Source organism: Haliotis cracherodii, unplaced genomic scaffold (genome assembly GCF_022045235.1).
Source record: "Haliotis cracherodii isolate W230 unplaced genomic scaffold, xgHalCrac1.p SCAF_1, whole genome shotgun sequence".
Lineage (NCBI taxonomy): Eukaryota > Metazoa > Mollusca > Gastropoda > Lepetellida > Haliotidae > Haliotis > Haliotis cracherodii.
Window position 1 is genome coordinate 61,774,042 of NW_027266264.1, and position 17,321 is coordinate 61,791,362.

A 17,321-nucleotide genomic window follows, 5' to 3' on the forward strand; every position below is an offset into this window, starting at 1 on the left:
AACAATGATATGAGCAGATTAACACTGACAGGAACAGTTAGAGAGTGAGTGAGTGAGTGAGTGAGTTGGTTTTAACGCCGCTTTAGACATTATTCCAGTTATATCAGGGCGTGTCAGCTTAAAGTGGGAGGAAAGCCCGAAGTGATGCTGGTCTCAGACGTTTACCACTTCGATGAAACCAACGAGCACGGGTATGGTGCTGACAAAGCTAGAAACATAATTGGGGCAAACCGGGTTTTCGAACCCACAATCATAGGTTTCTGGCGTACCCAAGGGACGCAACTCTGCACAGCGAATCGCGGCGCCATAGACGACTGGGCCATCCGTGCCCCCGAACAGTTAGAGAAGGTTACTTACTTGGTGACTTTCACTGTTTACACTAATTTGTTAGAATATTACACTAACCAGCTAGTCAATATTTGCTAATTAGACTAGAATAGGTGGCCTAGTCCAATTTACTTATCAGTTAGAGATTGCTATCCATCCTCTCATAATTTACTGCAATAGTATATTTACTAAGCTTACAGTAAGTTTTACTTAACTTTACTGAAGGCTCGTTTTCTTATTTTTTTGCGATAAGTGTTGACATCGGCTGAATACAATTTGCAAAAAAAGCAAGCAAATATAATAAACAATAAGGGTGAAAGATAGCACATAATGATTTTCAGTGGCATTTTAAGTTTATTTATACAATACTACGAAGAAATAACTGACAGGTAAATACAACAAACATATTTTGTTTTACACTGGCAAACTTAACAAACCTTTCTTCTTCATTGAAGACGTGCTATGAGGCTCTAAATTATGTCAGTCCAAATGACGATCATTATGTGGATGTTTTTCACCTATTCTTCTGAATGTATTTTATTTATTGTCGAAAGAATATATCGGTATCTGATTTCACATTAAGATTCAATTCGTACTAGCCGGACCAAGATCCGCTGAACGTACGATCGAATCCCAGATTCACCCTGACAATGATAAGGTCGGTCAGCATTCCTAGGTTCGTTTGTCTATGCTGCATCGTGTTGGGCTTTCCTTCAACATGACGCGCCGCAATATAACTGCAATACTTTACTAAGCGGCGTCAAACACAACTCCTCGCTTCGAATATAGTGCGCTGTTGTAGAGAAATGAGTCATCACTATCAATTTCACTACACTGCCACACGACCGGGAGTCGGGATCGCCTGTTACACAATATATTAACCCCTCCCCCCCCCCCCCCCCCCCCGTTATTGAATAACCGTGAAACAAGGGTGAGCATTGAAACCCTCCGATAATGTATTTGTCACTGTAATTAAACTGACGTATATGAAGACATGTCTTTGCCTGTCTCAATACCTCGCACACCAGAACTGTACTTGACTAATACATTGCACATGCTCATGTCAAAGGTCATAACGTTTTTTTGTAGACATTCACAGCATTAACAACCGTCTTCACGATGGAAAGAAGATGGCAGTGTATTGCCGGTATGTATGCAATACACTAAGGCGTAAGCCATCACTAAATCAAATCGTCCTCTTCATCAACGGGTTTCTTCATGGCGACAAACAGCGTGCCAATTCTTTTCCATTCCTGTGTACAGCAGGCGGTCTATCACCGCTGTGCCAGGGAGCACCTGCCTTCGCATTATGACTCATTACTCTTTTGGAATCTCATGTCAACCCCCCTGTTTCCTTGACAAGATAGAATGCAGAATGTTTAAAGGCCAACGTTGAGGTGCCTTTTAACCAGACACGACCGGCAGGGAAGTACGTTATCGCCCGTTTCGGAATCACGTTGAGTAATTTATAGATATTTGTGAAGATTCTTAATTTCTCACGTCCAGTTCGTTAGTTCCTTTTCTTCTTTTTCTAATTATAATAGGTTTGCTATATATCGGTGTAAGAATTTATCGAAACATTGCTTTTTGCACTAAACCAGAAGTTGTCATCCATACAGTTGTACGTTTTCTATCTACTCACCAACTTATAGAATGCCAATCAAACAGTAAATTGTCATAGAGACGGGGATGTTAATACATCTTGACGTCGTCACACTACTTGATATAACGTGGTATATATGATGCTGCCGAAAGGTTGATGGTGAAATGATCATCTTCTGAAACAGTAGTACGTACTTATTTCAGGCCACAACAGACTGACTTATTATGTTTTTATTTGTATAAGTGTTGTTACTAGTTTGGTTTCTGACGAGATGTGTACGTGTTCAGTTAGAGAGTGAGCTTGAATTTATTTTATTTGTATCACGGCGTGTCAGCTTGATGTGAAATGACAGTCCGAAATGATGCAGGTTTTGGACGTGTTACCATTTTGGTTGTTTGGTTGGTTGTTTAACGCCGCACTCAGCAATATTTGCAGCTATATGACGGCGGTTTGTAAATAATCGAGTCCGGACCAGACAATCCAGTGATTTATATCCTGAACATCGATCCACTCAAATGGGATTGGCGAATTGCATCAACCAAGTCAGCTAACCTGACCACCCGATCCCGTTAGTCGCCTCTTCCACCTCAAAACACACGAGCACTGGTATGGTCTTGACATACCATGAAACATATTCAGAATGAATCTGGGATTCGAACCCAGCACATGAGGTTTCTGTCAAGTCGAAGTGACGCACATTTGATAAGCGAATATCAACGCCTAAGACGACTGGGCCACCCGATCCTTCTCTCCCACGAAAAGCAATATGTCAAGAATATCAAGAAAATAAAAACGCTGGCATCCACTAAAAGGTATTTGTATGTACATGGATATAAATAGATGATATTTGACATGATGCAGATGTCTTGAGATAGAGTCATCATTATTTGCCCGAGGATCAAGATCTATATACCAGTAATAGGCTACATTTCGATTATGTCGGGCGTATTAATGACTGTTGTGATAAATGCATTCTTGTGATTTATGGCAAAAGCTTTCAAACACGACATTGAGCGTTCTTTGTATCCTCCGAGAGTTCATTTTTTACACGATATTTATGGTTGTTTTAGCGGTGTCTTCTTTCGTAGTACTCAAAAGTGACCAGAATGGTTGTTTAAATTAGTGCAGTAACACGATTATCTGCTTAGCCTAGCATACCCATAGCCAGTAATCATCTGGAATTCCCAACATTGTTCCTTTAATCATTCATCGATAACGATATCAGTAAACATGTATATCGTTAGTTAGACAAAATAACATAATGGTTGAATTTCAAAGAGCGCCATGCGACTCTTGCTCAAAAGTTGTTTGATCTAGGTAAAACTTTCAAAACGTTTAATGGTAGACATGCAGGGGACTTTTCCAAATTTGACGCATCACTGAAAACATTATGTCCTATTATGATCCATATGTTGCTGTGTACAATTGACTTTCCTTTGCATGTGTTTGCGACGGGTGCCACCGGAGGGCAGGATACGCTCACCTTAACGCAAACGCCTGGTGCCAACACTTTTTGATAGTGATTCATAAACACATGCTTATGATATAGCCGGAAATGAGTTTAAGTAAAGTGAGTGAGTGAGTGAGTTGGGTTTTAACTCCGCTTATAACAGTAATCCAGTTATATCACGGCGTATCATCTTAATGTGGGAGGAAAGCCCGAAGTGATGCAGGTCTTAGACGTTTACCACTTCCGTGAAACCCACGAGCACGAGTATGGTGCTGACAAACCTAGAAACATAATTGGGGCGAACCGGGATTCGAACCCACAATCAAAGGTTTCTGGCGTGCCCAAGGGACGCAACTCTGCACAGCGAATCGCGGCGCCTTAGACGACTGGGCCACCCGTGCCCCCAGTTTAAGTTAAGAGTTTTTCATGTATTTGTTGGCTTTTATTTAACTACTGCTAATGACTTGACGTACCACGATGATGCATCAGAATAGTACTTGATAACTGCAATAGTATGACGCATGGTGGCCTTGGAACAAAGGATTCCTCAAATATTTTTAACATCCAAAGGCCATTTTCCTCGAGCGAACATAGTTCTATATCCCTCATTACGTAACGTATAATAGCATCCAGCTTGCAACAGGCTCTTGGAATGGTTGGTCCTATGAATGGCCTTGTTGGGTTTTGTTTATTTGTTTGTTTGTTTGTTGTTTAACGCCACACGCTGCAATTATTCCAGCTAGGTTTTCAGCAAGCCATGATTGCCGTAAAAGGTGACTATGCTTGTCGTAGGAGGTGGCTAACGGGATCGGGTGGTCAGGCTCGCTGACTTGGTTTATGCATGTCATCGTATCCCAAATGCGTGGATCGATGCTCATGATGTCAATCACTGGATTGTCTGGTCCAGACTCGATTATTTACAGGCCGCCGTCATATAGCTTGAAAATTGCTGAATGCGGCGTTAAACAAACAAACAAACAAACAATAATACTCCCGGAACGTGAAAAGGACTGACGCATTCCCTGACACCATGATGCCATCGAATTTCACGATGTACGTGCCGTATATATTATATGTATTTGACAAACAAACATGACAGTCCTGTAATTTAACCCTTAAACTGAACTTGAATATTACGACACGACATATGGGGGTGACAACAAATTTTAACATATCGATTCTCCGTTTTTTGTCGGTATTCCAAGTTCGAAATGAACACCAAAGAATAGATAATCCTGTAAAATTCTTTCAAACGATTGTGTCCCAATAGAAAACACATGTTGCATTTTTGCCGGGCGCTCCAGAATGTAGTCTGGTTGCAGGCAGCTGCTGGAGAGAATTTCTTCATCTGACATTTATACATGAAACGTATTTATCATGTGGGAAAGGTCAAGGTTAGGATTGAGACTTAGCGTCGTCATAAGGTACGCGATCATCCTCGCAGTAAGAAAATGGTAGAGTCAGTATATTTAATACTCAGTCCAAAGTATAATCTATATCGTGAAGACTGACTATGTTTACTATTACCGTAAACCCTCACCCAGAGGTTGGTCCCTGTAAGAATTCGGCTGGAAAATTGCGGTTAAACAGTATTGAATTACAAGTCATTTATAAGCTGCTTGTGCGGGTTTAAACATTCAGAGACATATCTGGAGTTAAGTCTGTGTCTGTAAATGAGTACAAATTTGAAATTGTGCATTTTGTTATGTTTCTGCAAATGTGACATACACAATTTGAAATTCGAATATTTATCGAGTTATTTTGTTACTGGCAAACAGAGTACCTATAACAAACTCTGGGGTCGATGTCGAGTGTGTCATCTTAAAATAAATATTTTGGCAGAAGCATGTCTCAAGTAGGGGCCGTGTCACCATAACTAGTTATAAACGTGATAGATTTTCGGGCTCTTATTTGAGGTTTTATGGTTTATGGTATCTATCTATGGTGATTTGATATGAATACTCAACGAAAGTGGTCAAATGTAACGCAAAATTCTTCGCAAAGTACATTTTTTGTTGACTTCCATCTGAGATTCCATCTGGGAACCCACGCTCTCAGACCGAAGCACCTAATCGCCAGCAATCGAAGTCAGTGATAAATAAGCTGCTTGTGCGGGTTTAAACATCAGAGACATATCTGGAGTTAAGCCTGTGTCTGTAAATGAGTACAAATTTGAAATTGTGCATTTTGTTATGTTTCTGCAAATGTGACATACACAATTTGAAATTCGAATATTATTCGAGTTATTTTGTTACTGGCAAACAGAGTACCTATAACAAACTCTGGGGTCGATGTCGAGTGTGTCATCTTAAAATAAATATTTTGGCAGAAGCATGTCTCAAGTAGGGGCCGTGTCACCATAACTAGTTATAAACGTGATAGATTTTCGGGCTCTTATTTGAGGTTTTATGGTTTATGGTATCTATCTATGGTGATTTGATATGAATACTCAACGAAAGTGGTCAAATGTAACGCAAAATTCTTCGCAAAGTACATTTTTTGTTGACTTCCATCTGAGATTCCATCTGGGAACCCACGCTCTCAGACCGAAGCACCTAATCGCCAGCAATCGAAGTCAGTGATAAATAAGCTGCTTGTGCGGGTTTAAACATCAGAGACATATCTGGAGTTAAGCCTGTGTCTGTAAATGAGTACAAATTTGAAATTGTGCATTTTGTTATGTTTCTGCAAATGTGACATACACAATTTGAAATTCGAATATTTATCGAGTTATTTTGTTACTGGCAAACAGAGTACCTATAACAAACTCTGGGGTCGATGTCGAGTGTGTCATCTTAAAATAAATATTTTGGCAGAAGCATGTCTCAAGTAGGGGCCGTGTCACCATAACTAGTTATAAACGTGATAGATTTTCGGGCTCTTATTTGAGGTTTTATGGTTTATGGTATCTATCTATGGTGATTTGATATGAATACTCAACGAAAGTGGTCAAATGTAACGCAAAATTCTTCGCAAAGTACATTTTTTGTTGACTTCCATCTGAGATTCCATCTGGGAACCCACGCTCTCAGACCGAAGCACCTAATCGCCAGCAATCAAAGTCAGTGATAAAGGTGTACTCAGCCACCAAGGCTGCCAAATAAACCTGTAACTCCGAAAAATGATAGTCTAGTTCACGCATTTTGTAATTTGTGCTTTACAAAGAAAGTGTTATCTCAAATATAATGTTTGTTACATTTGATATGAGTCAAACTGGAAACACATTTGGCCTCGCGTACCATTACCTTTCGGACCTTTAATCCAGGAAGAAAATAAGGTCTTCAGCAACCAATGCTTTCCGTAACAGGCGACTATGCTTATCATAAGAGGCGACTAACGGGATCGAGTGGTCAGGCTTGCTGACTTGGTTGATGCATGTCATCGTATCCCAACTGCGTAGATCGATGCTCATGATGTTAATCACTGGATTGTCTGGTCCAAACTTGATTATTTACAGACCTCAATCATATAGCTAGGAAATGCCAGAGTCCAGCGTTAAATAACAAACAACGAATACAACTTCGAGTAAACACTCACACAAGCCCATGCAGCTTTCCATTCAACAATGATGAAACTGAAAGTATCTTTCTCTCATCACAATTTGTTCACAGATTGACCTGCAAGTTTCAATCTTCATGTATTGTATTGGTGACAAATAAAAGCTCGGACGTAACGATGAATAAGGGACCAGTGGTGTATCATTAATCATTCATGGTGTATCATTAATCATTCATCAATATTTGTATTACCACGTCTCTGTTTCAACATGTCTCCTATTTTTCTTGCACTTTTGATCTTTTTCCAGATATTCTTCAAGAAAATTCATTGCACAGAAACATGAAAAAAACATCATAACGGTTAGCTTATAATCTATGGCAGTTAACATTGATGACAAACCATATTGAATATTCATTTATTTTTTAAGGGTTCTTATTATAGTGATGAATCTCAAATGAGAGTATTAGCTAGTTAGAAATTTAGGAAAGTAAACAATCCTCCCTGACAAGGTTCCATAAAAGCCAAGCTCTATACGTACATTTGACGCCTTGCTCAATACAGTCTAGGACATACATGTAGGATATATGCTACGTTCAACAACCAGGAGAAATGACGTCTTTTTTATTTGATCAGGCAGCTTTACCCTTTGGACTAAACATTCGAGCACGCCAATCGTTCTGATATTTAATACCGCTAAATTAAATTTGGAGAGAATGCGAAGACGTCCATTGTTCTGTATGTTTGATCTACTGTCCACTGCATAAATCTTTACAACTTAATAACTGGGATTGAGAGCAACATACAAACACATAGCATGCACAGTAAGCTTTGCCGGCAGAGACTTCTGATGTTAACAGCCTAACAATATTACTTAACTCGAGACTACGGTCGCTGAATAAACAGACTATAGCCATCTTAGCATGAGGCCTCTTAACTATACTCGGCAGATCGATAGCGGCCATTTAGTCATCGATAATTGCCTAATTCACTTTCTCTACATGGTGCGCATGTACTAAGCCAGAGACATAGTCTTTTGCATAACTAAATTGCCTGACGTTAAATTGGACATCAGGAAGAGGGGTAATTGGGTTGTTCCTTGTTTAAAGTCTTCGGTATGGCAAGGCTCATGTAGCTATAATGAGTAGGTATAAAAAGGATGATATGCCGCATTGAGACACATCAAGGTAAAAGGTACTGAAAAAAGGATAAATATTTATACCTAACCCTATTTCAAAGGGTCACTATTTATCTACATTACTTGCTATTTTCACAATGACAGACATGCAAATATTATACGTCAACGCCAGAGAATAACCAGTTCCGATTATCCGTCGAAACAGATTCCACTGGGCGTAAAAGGTGTAATATCAGTGACAGTAATATCAATGGATCACTGAAAAACAGTGATGACACAAGATCTTTGCGGAATGGGTAAGCATGTCTTGCCCTACCGGTATAACCCGCCATTCACACAATTTGCATAAAATAGTAAGTTGTTCTTGCCTGACGATGCACAACATTATCCATTTTGATAACTGAAAATAAATAATAATTTTAATGATAAGGACTGTGGACTGTTTGACCAATTCTTCTGACTCGTTACAGCACTCCGCTTGACAAAGGCACGCCAGTGCAGCATATCCTTGTATTGTCTTGTAATCAACAACAGTGTGTTGTTAATCTCGAATGAGGAATTTTGTTGGTTTGTTGTTTAACGCCGCACTCAACTAATTCCAGTCTGTAAATAATCAAGTCTGGACCAGACAGCCTAGTGATTGACATCATGAGGATCGATCCACGCAATTGGGATACGATGTCATACATCCAACTAGTAGGCGAGCCTTGACCACCCGATCCCGTTAGTCGCCTCTGACGACAAGCAAATTCGACTTTTACGGGAAGAATGGGTTGCTGAAGACCTTTTAAAGGGAATGACAATAACCATACAGTAACAGACATTATCGCCTAATCGTTCCACCTCTACAGCTCGCATATATGTTATCTTTGGGGAAGTGTGGCTTTCCCCAAATTGCTTTCTCAGACTTAAGATGACATTTGGATTCATTTTTGAGAAATGTCCTTAACATTTGAACTTCATGTATATATGGTCTCAACGGTTAGTGGCAAATGCCCCAGGATTAAGAAAGGAAGTTTATCGTGTGGGATAGTAGCAAAGTGTGCAGCTTTCTTCTTTTCTCAGATGGCAAAAATAAATAACAATACTTTTTGGGTATACAAAGAAAATCTTTCCATGATTAAGGTATTATTTGAGAAAGAAATTTGGCGGAACATTTGCTGGACAATGCAATATCTTTCTCTTTGTACGGATTTAGATGGAGCCTTAGAATCTAATGCAAAAGAGAAATGGACATGTCTTCTGGTTTTAGAGTCAAACCAAAAGTTTAACTTTGATCAGGTAGAATGAAACAGTTTGTCAGACAATATGACACCTCTCTTTGCACTTTTGGTCAGGCATATGCAAGTTTTTTTCCAGGATGCACAAGTTTTTTTAATATGATATTCTTCAAGAGGGCAACCCTTTAAGAGGAAGCCCTTCAACTGCCACCACCAAGGAAGATGGTGATACTACAACGAGACACTCCTGGTTCATCATGGCATGCAAATATACGTAGTTTGGAAGCAGTCACAGCAGATTGTGTTGAACGATTTGTAACCATGGATGAGTCTTGCGTTCACCACTTTCAGCAAGAGACTAAACAACAGGCAAAGCAGTGGGAAACATCTAACGTCTCCTCCTCCGATGATGGCAAAGTCTGTTCCATCTGCTGGCAAGGTGATGACGTCGGTTTTCTGGGATCTGCTGGCAAGGTGATGGCATTAGTTTTCTGGGATTCCAAAAGAATCCTCCTACTGTTGGACAACCTCCCGAAAGGTCAGACAAGTAAGGGCCAACTTTATGCTAATCTGCTTAGGCAGTTGCGTGAGAAAATCAAGGCTGAGCGCCCAAGAAAACTCACTTAAATGTGTTATACCACCAGGACAATGCCAAGAGCACAAGTCTTTTGTCGCCAATGCAATTCTCATTGAACATTAGGAATCACCAGATTTGACACTCTTAGGTTTCCACCTCTTCCTAAACTAGAAGAAATATAATGTCTGGCACGTCATTTCTGCTGCGGAGGACCTTTAACACCGTCAGGAGGACAGGAGGAATTCTTCTACACCAGTGGGACCCAGGCACTCCAGCATCGTTGACATGCAGGCGTATGTGCAGCTCGGAGGGGGATTATGTTGAAACATAGTTATCAACCTACTCCATCAACACTGTTCATCGCAGTTCGACTCAGAACATTTCAGCCAACCATTGTGGATCATTCTAACACCCCTCTGACTGAAATGTTTTCAAAAATATATTTTATGTTTGGGCCCGAAAACAGGTACCACATTTGAACGATAAATCTAAAAGTGACTTTAAATTTTTCGCACAACCAAGATGAGTTTTTGTCAAAAGTTTCAGGAACCTGAAGCTTACAGCTTGAAACCAGGAAAGAAGACAAAAAGCCTAATGTGGGTGTAATTGAAATGCTGCAGTACTCAGTCACATCGCATCGTTTCAAATTAGGAAAACGGGAATGCATGATATTGATTTTTGAGGGTAATTGATACGTTATGAGAAGGAATTGCTTGATAGTGGATTGATTCTCTTAATGTGGACATAGCATGATGTCAAGCGGTACACATGTATATCCACAAAACGTGGGCATGTGTCGATGGCCGGGATCAACATGTTTCGCTGTAGCAAGTCAGTAAAATAACCAGGGATCTTTTAAAGTTGAGGACAGTCCATGGGAAATGCCTACTAAACTAGCAATATGAAGCTCACTCATTCGCCCGTTGATCATATTTAAACGATTAGTTATTAAGATCCGGGGTTGAATAGGCCTTCAGCAACCCATGCTTACCGTAAAAGGCGACTATGCTTGTCGTAAGAGGCGACCAACGGGATCGGGTGGTCAGGCTCGCTTACTTGGTTTGATGCATGTCATCGATCCCATTTGCGTGGATCGATGCTCATGATATAAATCACTAGAGTCCAGACTCGATTATTTTACAGACCGCGGTCATTTAGCTGGAATATTGCTGAGTGCGGCTTTAAACAACAAACCAACCAACCAACGATTAGTTATTAAAGTGCGGTGGTCTGGTCGTTGGCTCGTCGCACTGAAGACTCAGTTTTGATTCCCCACAAAATGGGTGCAGTGTATGAAGTCCATTTGTACCCGGTCCTCTTTTTGACCCGGATATTGCTAAGAGCACGTGAAACAATAGTTCCCATTCACTTGTATTTTGACGCTGTAGGTGACATGTGACACAGACAGTACTTTACCAGTGACGAGGAATGGCGGATTATCTGTCCCGAGTGATGTTAATGTTATAAGTCCGGAGACTGTTTTTTTTATTACCCATCGTCAAGTTTACAGCAAGAATATAAAAGCGCAAGAAACAGTTTTCTCTTATAAAAAAGGCAATGTCGCATTTCATATTCTTCATACTGGTGTGAAACGGTATCGATTTCGTGGAATTTTACGTAATCACACACAGTCCAGACTCAACACTAAGATTCCGCAAATGCGTTTGAGCGGCATTAATTCTTCGACAATTTAAGCAATATAATGAATTTTGGCGATACATATACATTTTGGTTCATGTAAACAGCACAACAATGAATTAAAATGACTTGGCATTATTGTTATATAAATATTTACGTTGAATACGCCGCCGTAGATGGTTCCAGAAAACAGGCGGTGGATCATATTAGTAGTTGCGTGATGCGAGTGCATGTCGGGGGTGGGGCGAGGCCCTGGGTGTCAACGCACGAACACATGTGGGGTCGTCTACGGCTCTTGTTTTTGATTGCCGTCCAACATACTCGTTGAACTCATGATTATCAGAAACTCGTTTCCCAAAACTGAACATCCCAAAAGTCATTCTTCTGTGAGGAGTTATTGACCGTAGACAGAATTTTTTTTGGATTCTTCCACCGTGTCTAGTGTTTAATATGGATTCAGCTGTGCTAGTGCCAAACTGGCCTGCATCTCGGAGTTTGTTTATTTCACTGTTGTAAATAGCTTCCGCTCCCTGAGGTAGGCTACCCTTTCCAAGTTTATAAGTGAGTTTGCTTTTGACTTGATTGCATCCCTCATTTTGGACAATTCAAGAATCAGAAAGTGAGAAGCCATAATCTTTTCGTTTCAAGTGACGATCTAAACTGCCCCTGAATCTAATGAGTGAGCTTGACTTGTACTCGGAACCATCCTGTTTCTTGACGTCAATGAAAAACTTCAGTGGGAGGGATAACTTAAATTAGGCGATGCTCATTCAGTTTATCTGAAAGAAACGCTTTGATAACTCGCATGTTGAGCATAGTTTTTTTACAGTTTGTATTTTCATTCTCTGCCAACATTTGTCAATGTCGCCATCATGTACATCAACAAATAGTGCTGCTTGTTTTGGAACGTCGGGGATGTTATTCAGGCCACTCAACAAACATCACGCATCAATGGTTGACTTAGACCAAAATGATGGGGCGTGACAGACGTTTTAAAGTTTCAGGAATCACACGTAGTCTAAAACGAGGGACGTGTCTCTCACACCGAAGACGTTGAAACTGTTCAATGTAAGTTTACTACACTTTCAACCAACTGTACGTCAATCTTCACAAAATCGTTCACTTTTATCGGAGACAACAATGCCGCCATTGTTTTTATGTTTTGTGTATTCCATTATCGTAAGCAACATGCAACATACAGTTTTAGAAGGATTTTTGGTGTAAATGACACGTCTCGGATTGCAGTGATTTGTTTTGGGAAAAAAATGAATGAACATGATGAATGGGAAAATATTGTTCCGGCAATGTCATAAAACAATGAAATTACAGGATTTCTAAAACAGCCAGTCAGCATTAAGAAGAAATACAACCCCGCATCTCCGTTCCCATATGGGGAATACATTTATTTATGTCATGTGCCATAAATGATTCTTTACAAATTGAAATCGACAAGGACAAATTAGAAAGCAAAATTTAACAACGCTTTCCTCTACCGTCGGATGTATGTTATAGATAATTACATACATTATTGTACTCCTTTAAGAAATAAAGTGTGATCAATTGACACAATAATACCTATAAACTACCAGTTGGGAAATTAGTTACTGCATGCCGCAAATCCGGCTCTCATATTCCGTCTGTGGGATATCCGCCATCGAGGAGATACTTGTTACTGGAGGAAATGGTTGTTCACAGGGTGGCATGACAAGGGTGACAGTTATAGGATACTTCTGTCATACATGGCGTGTATTTCTGGATGATTCTCATCAACTCAATCCCTGCTGCTTACGAAAGATGTGGAGGATGTTTGTGACCTGACTGAAAAAAAGATTTTGTCATATAAATCATTTTCCATCAGGCTGACTACCCTTCTGTATAGGGATAGGCTTGTTATTACACGACATTATCAGTATATAGCTGTGGCAGCATTGAAACACTGATGCCCTGATACAAAACTGAACATATTCTAAATCCTCTAAACCATGCAATAAAAATTTACCGACTGGGTGTTCAGCCTTACGCCCCTTCATCAATTTTCGGTATTGAAACAAAAACAAAACGAATAATGTGAATGGCCAATGTAAATTGATACTAGATGTATACATATCAACATTCTCAGTGATTTTAGATGTCGGCAGCACACTAACGAAAGCGAAGTTCCTCAGTAATGCCATGAAGTCACATTGAAGATGAGGGATTGGTGAACTGACGGGGAGTATAGTATATTTATATTTTTCAAGAATTTTCGGGGACAATTAATCTTTTTCGATAAAATCCCAGCGGAAATCCGGAAATGACATCGTAAGGGACAGACGGACGGATATGCAGACAGGATGGTGACTTTATCCCCCCCCCCCCCCCCCCGCATTATATGTACACAGCATGTACAGGACGAACTGAAGGCAGCATGTACACAGGACGAACTGAAGGCAGCCTGTACACAGGGTGAACGGAAGGCAGCATGTACACAGGGTGAACGGAAGGCAGCATGTACACAGGACGAACTGAAGGCAGCATGTACACAGGACGAACGGAAGGCAGCATGTACACAGGGTGAACGGAAGGCAGCATGTACACAGGACGAACTGAAGGCAGCATGTACAGGACGAACTGAAGGCAGCATGTACACAGGACGAACTGAAGGCAGCCTGTACACAGGGTGAACTGAAGGCAGCATGTACACAGGACGAACGGAAGGCAGCCTGTACACAGGGTGAACGGAAGGCAGCATGTACACAGGGTGAACGGAAGGCAACATGTACACAGGACGAACTGAAGGCAACATGTACACAGGACGAACTGAAGGCAGCATGTACACAGGACGAACTGAAGGCAGCATGTACACAGGACGAACGGAAGGCAGCATGTACACAGGACGAACGGAAGGCAGCATGTACACAGGGTGAACTGAAGGCAGCATGTACACAGGGTGAACTGAAGGCAGCATGTACACAGGACGAACTGAAGGCAGCATGTACACAGGACGAACTGAAGGCAGCATGTACACAGGACGAACAGAGGCAGCATGTACACAGGACGAACGGAAGGCAGCATGTACACAGGGTGAACGGAAGGCAGCCTGTACACAGGACGAACTGAAGGCAGCCTGTACACAGGACGAACTGAAGGCAGCATGTACACAGGGTGAACGGAAGGCAGCCTGTACACAGGACGAACTGAAGGCAGCATGTACACAGGGTGAACTGAAGGCAGCCTGTACACAGGACGAACGGAAGGCAGCATGTACACAGGATGAACGGAAGGCAGCATGTACACAGGGTGAACTGAAGGCAGCATGTACACAGGGTGAACTGAAGGCAGCATGTACACAGGACGAACTGAAGGCAGCCTGTACACAGGACGAACTGAAGGCAGCATGTACACAGGGTGAACGGAAGGCAGCATGTACACAGGACGAACTGAAGGCAGCATGTACACAGGGTGAACTGAAGGCAGCCTGTACACAGGACGAACGGAAGGCAGCATGTACACAGGACGAACGGAAGGCAGCATGTACACAGGGTGAACGGAAGGCAGCATGTACACAGGACGAACTGAAGGCAGCATGTACACAGGACGAACTGAAGGCAGCATGTACACAGGACGAACGGAAGGCAGCCTGTACACAGGACGAACTGAAGGCAGCATGTACACTGGGTGAACGGAAGGCAGCATGTACACAGGACGAACTGAAGGCAGCCTGTACACAGGACGAACTGAAGGCAGCATGTACACAGGGTGAACGGAAGGCAGCCTGTACACAGGACGAACGGAAGGCAGCATGTACACAGGATGAACGGAAGGCAGCATGTACACAGGGTGAACTGAAGGCAGCATGTACACAGGGTGAACTGAAGGCAGCCTGTACACAGGACGAACTGAAGGCAGCCTGTACACAGGGTGAACGGAAGGCAGCATGTACACAGGACGAACTGAAGGCAGCATGTACAGGACGAACTGAAGGCAGCATGTACACAGGACGAACTGAAGGCAGCATGTACACAGGGTGAACTGAAGGCAGCATGTACAGGACGAACTGAAGGCATCATGTACAGGACGAACTGAAGGCATCATGTACAGGACGAACTGAAGGCAGCCTGTACACAGGACGAACTGAAGGCAGCCTGTACACAGGGTGAACGGAAGGCAGCATGTACACAGGGTGAACTGAAGGCAGCATGTACACAGGACGAACTGAAGGCAGCATGTACACAGGACGAACTGAAGGCAGCATGTACACAGGGTGAACGGAAGGCAGCATGTACACAGGGTGAACTGAAGGCAGCATGTACACAGGGTGAACGGAAGGCAGCATGTACACAGGACGAACTGAAGGCAGCATGTACACAGGACGAACTGAAGGCAGCATGTACACAGGACGAACTGAAGGCAGCCTGTACACAGGACGAACTGAATGCAGCATGTACACAGGACGAACTGAAGGCAGCCTGTACACAGGGTGAACGGAAGGCAGCATGTACACAGGGTGAACTGAAGGCAGCATGTACACAGGACGAACTGAAGGCAGCATGTACACAGGGTGAACGGAAGGCAGCATGTACACAGGACGAACTGAAGGCAGCCTGTACACAGGACGAACTGAAGGCAGCATGTACACAGGGTGAACGGAAGGCAGCATGTACACAGGACGAACTGAAGGCAGCCTGTACACAGGACGAACTGAAGGCAGCATGTACACAGGACGAACTGAAGGCAGCCTGTACACAGGACGAACCGAATGCAGCATGTACACAGGACGAACTGAAGGCAGCATGTACACAGGGTGAACGGAAGGCAGCCTGTACACAGGACGAACTGAAGGCAGCCTGTACACAGGGTGAACGGAAGGCAGCATGTACACAGGGTGAACTGAAGGCAGCATGTACACAGGGTGAACGGAAGGCAGCATGTACACAGGACGAACTGAAGGCATCATGTACACAGGGTGAACTGAAGGCAGCATGTACATAGGGTGAACTGAAGGCAGCATGTACCCGGTATGATCTGAAAGCAGCACGAACCCGGTAAAAACTGAAGGAAGAATGTACATGTTTCGCTGTAGGCAGAATGTACCCGTAACCAGCTGAAAGCAGCATGGAGCCGGAATGAGCTGAAAGCAGCATGGAGCCGGAATGAGCTGAAGACAGCGTGGAGCCGGAATGAGCTGAAGGCAGAATGTACACGTTGAGCTGTAGGCAGACTGTACCCGGAACGAGCTGAAAGCAGCATGGAGCCGGAATGAGCTGAAAGCAGGATGGAGCCGGAATGAGCTGAAAGCAGCATGATGCCGGAATGAGCTGAAGGCAGCATGGAGCCGGAATGAGCTGAAGGCAGCATGGAGCCGGAATGAGCTGAAGGCAGCATGGAGCCGGAAAGAGCTGAAGGCAGAATGTATTCGGAATGAGCTGAAGGCAGAATGTACCCGGAATGAGCTGAAGGCAGAATGTACCCGGAATGAGCTGAAGGCAGAATGTACCCGGAATGAGATGAAGGCAGCAAGTACCCGGAAGGAGCTGAAGGCAGAATGTACCCAGAAAGAGCTGAAGGCAGAATGTACCCGGAATGAGCTGAAGGCAGCATGTGCGAAATGAGACTGCTTTACTAACATTATCAGTTTGATTTACGATGTTTGAGCCGTATTTGCATCTGCCCGTATAAAACACCACTGACAAGGTGTTAAATGTATGATCGATTACTTAACTTTACAAAGATAACAACAATTCTTTTCTTTGACAGGATTCATGCCAACGCAAATATTAGACTAGCGGCTCATGTACCGAGTGAACATGTGAAGCCATGATTCATGTACCCTACTTTATCATGACAGCTAAGTTGAACACATTGTGTAGTGTTTACGTAATGAAACACAGCGC

The 17,321-nt window shown here is 42.5% G+C and overlaps 1 protein-coding gene across 1 annotated transcript; it reads left to right on the forward strand.

The window, feature by feature from the left end:
• The first annotated feature begins 14,393 nt into the window (after positions 1–14,393).
• LOC139456569 (paternally-expressed gene 3 protein-like) lies at positions 14,394–17,039 on the forward strand. The gene is made up of 3 exons (XM_071238360.1): positions 14,394–15,454; positions 15,516–16,411; positions 16,756–17,039. Exons 1-3 carry the CDS (start codon positions 14,394–14,396, stop codon positions 17,037–17,039), a joined length of 2,241 nt encoding a protein of 746 aa, XP_071094461.1.
• Positions 17,040–17,321: the final 282 nt, after the last annotated feature.

Excerpts from the sequence above, each read along its gene's own strand:
- LOC139456569 (XM_071238360.1), top strand. The coding sequence starts at position 14,394 with ATGTACACAGGACGAACTGAAGGCAGCATGTACACAGGACGAACTGAA. Across the intron at positions 15,455-15,515 it reads GAAGGCAGCATGTACACAGG|GCATCATGTACAGGACGAAC; the intron begins GTGAACTGAAGG and ends GACGAACTGAAG. Across the intron at positions 16,412-16,755 it reads GGGTGAACTGAAGGCAGCAT|CATGGAGCCGGAATGAGCTG; the intron begins GTACATAGGGTG and ends AGCTGAAGGCAG.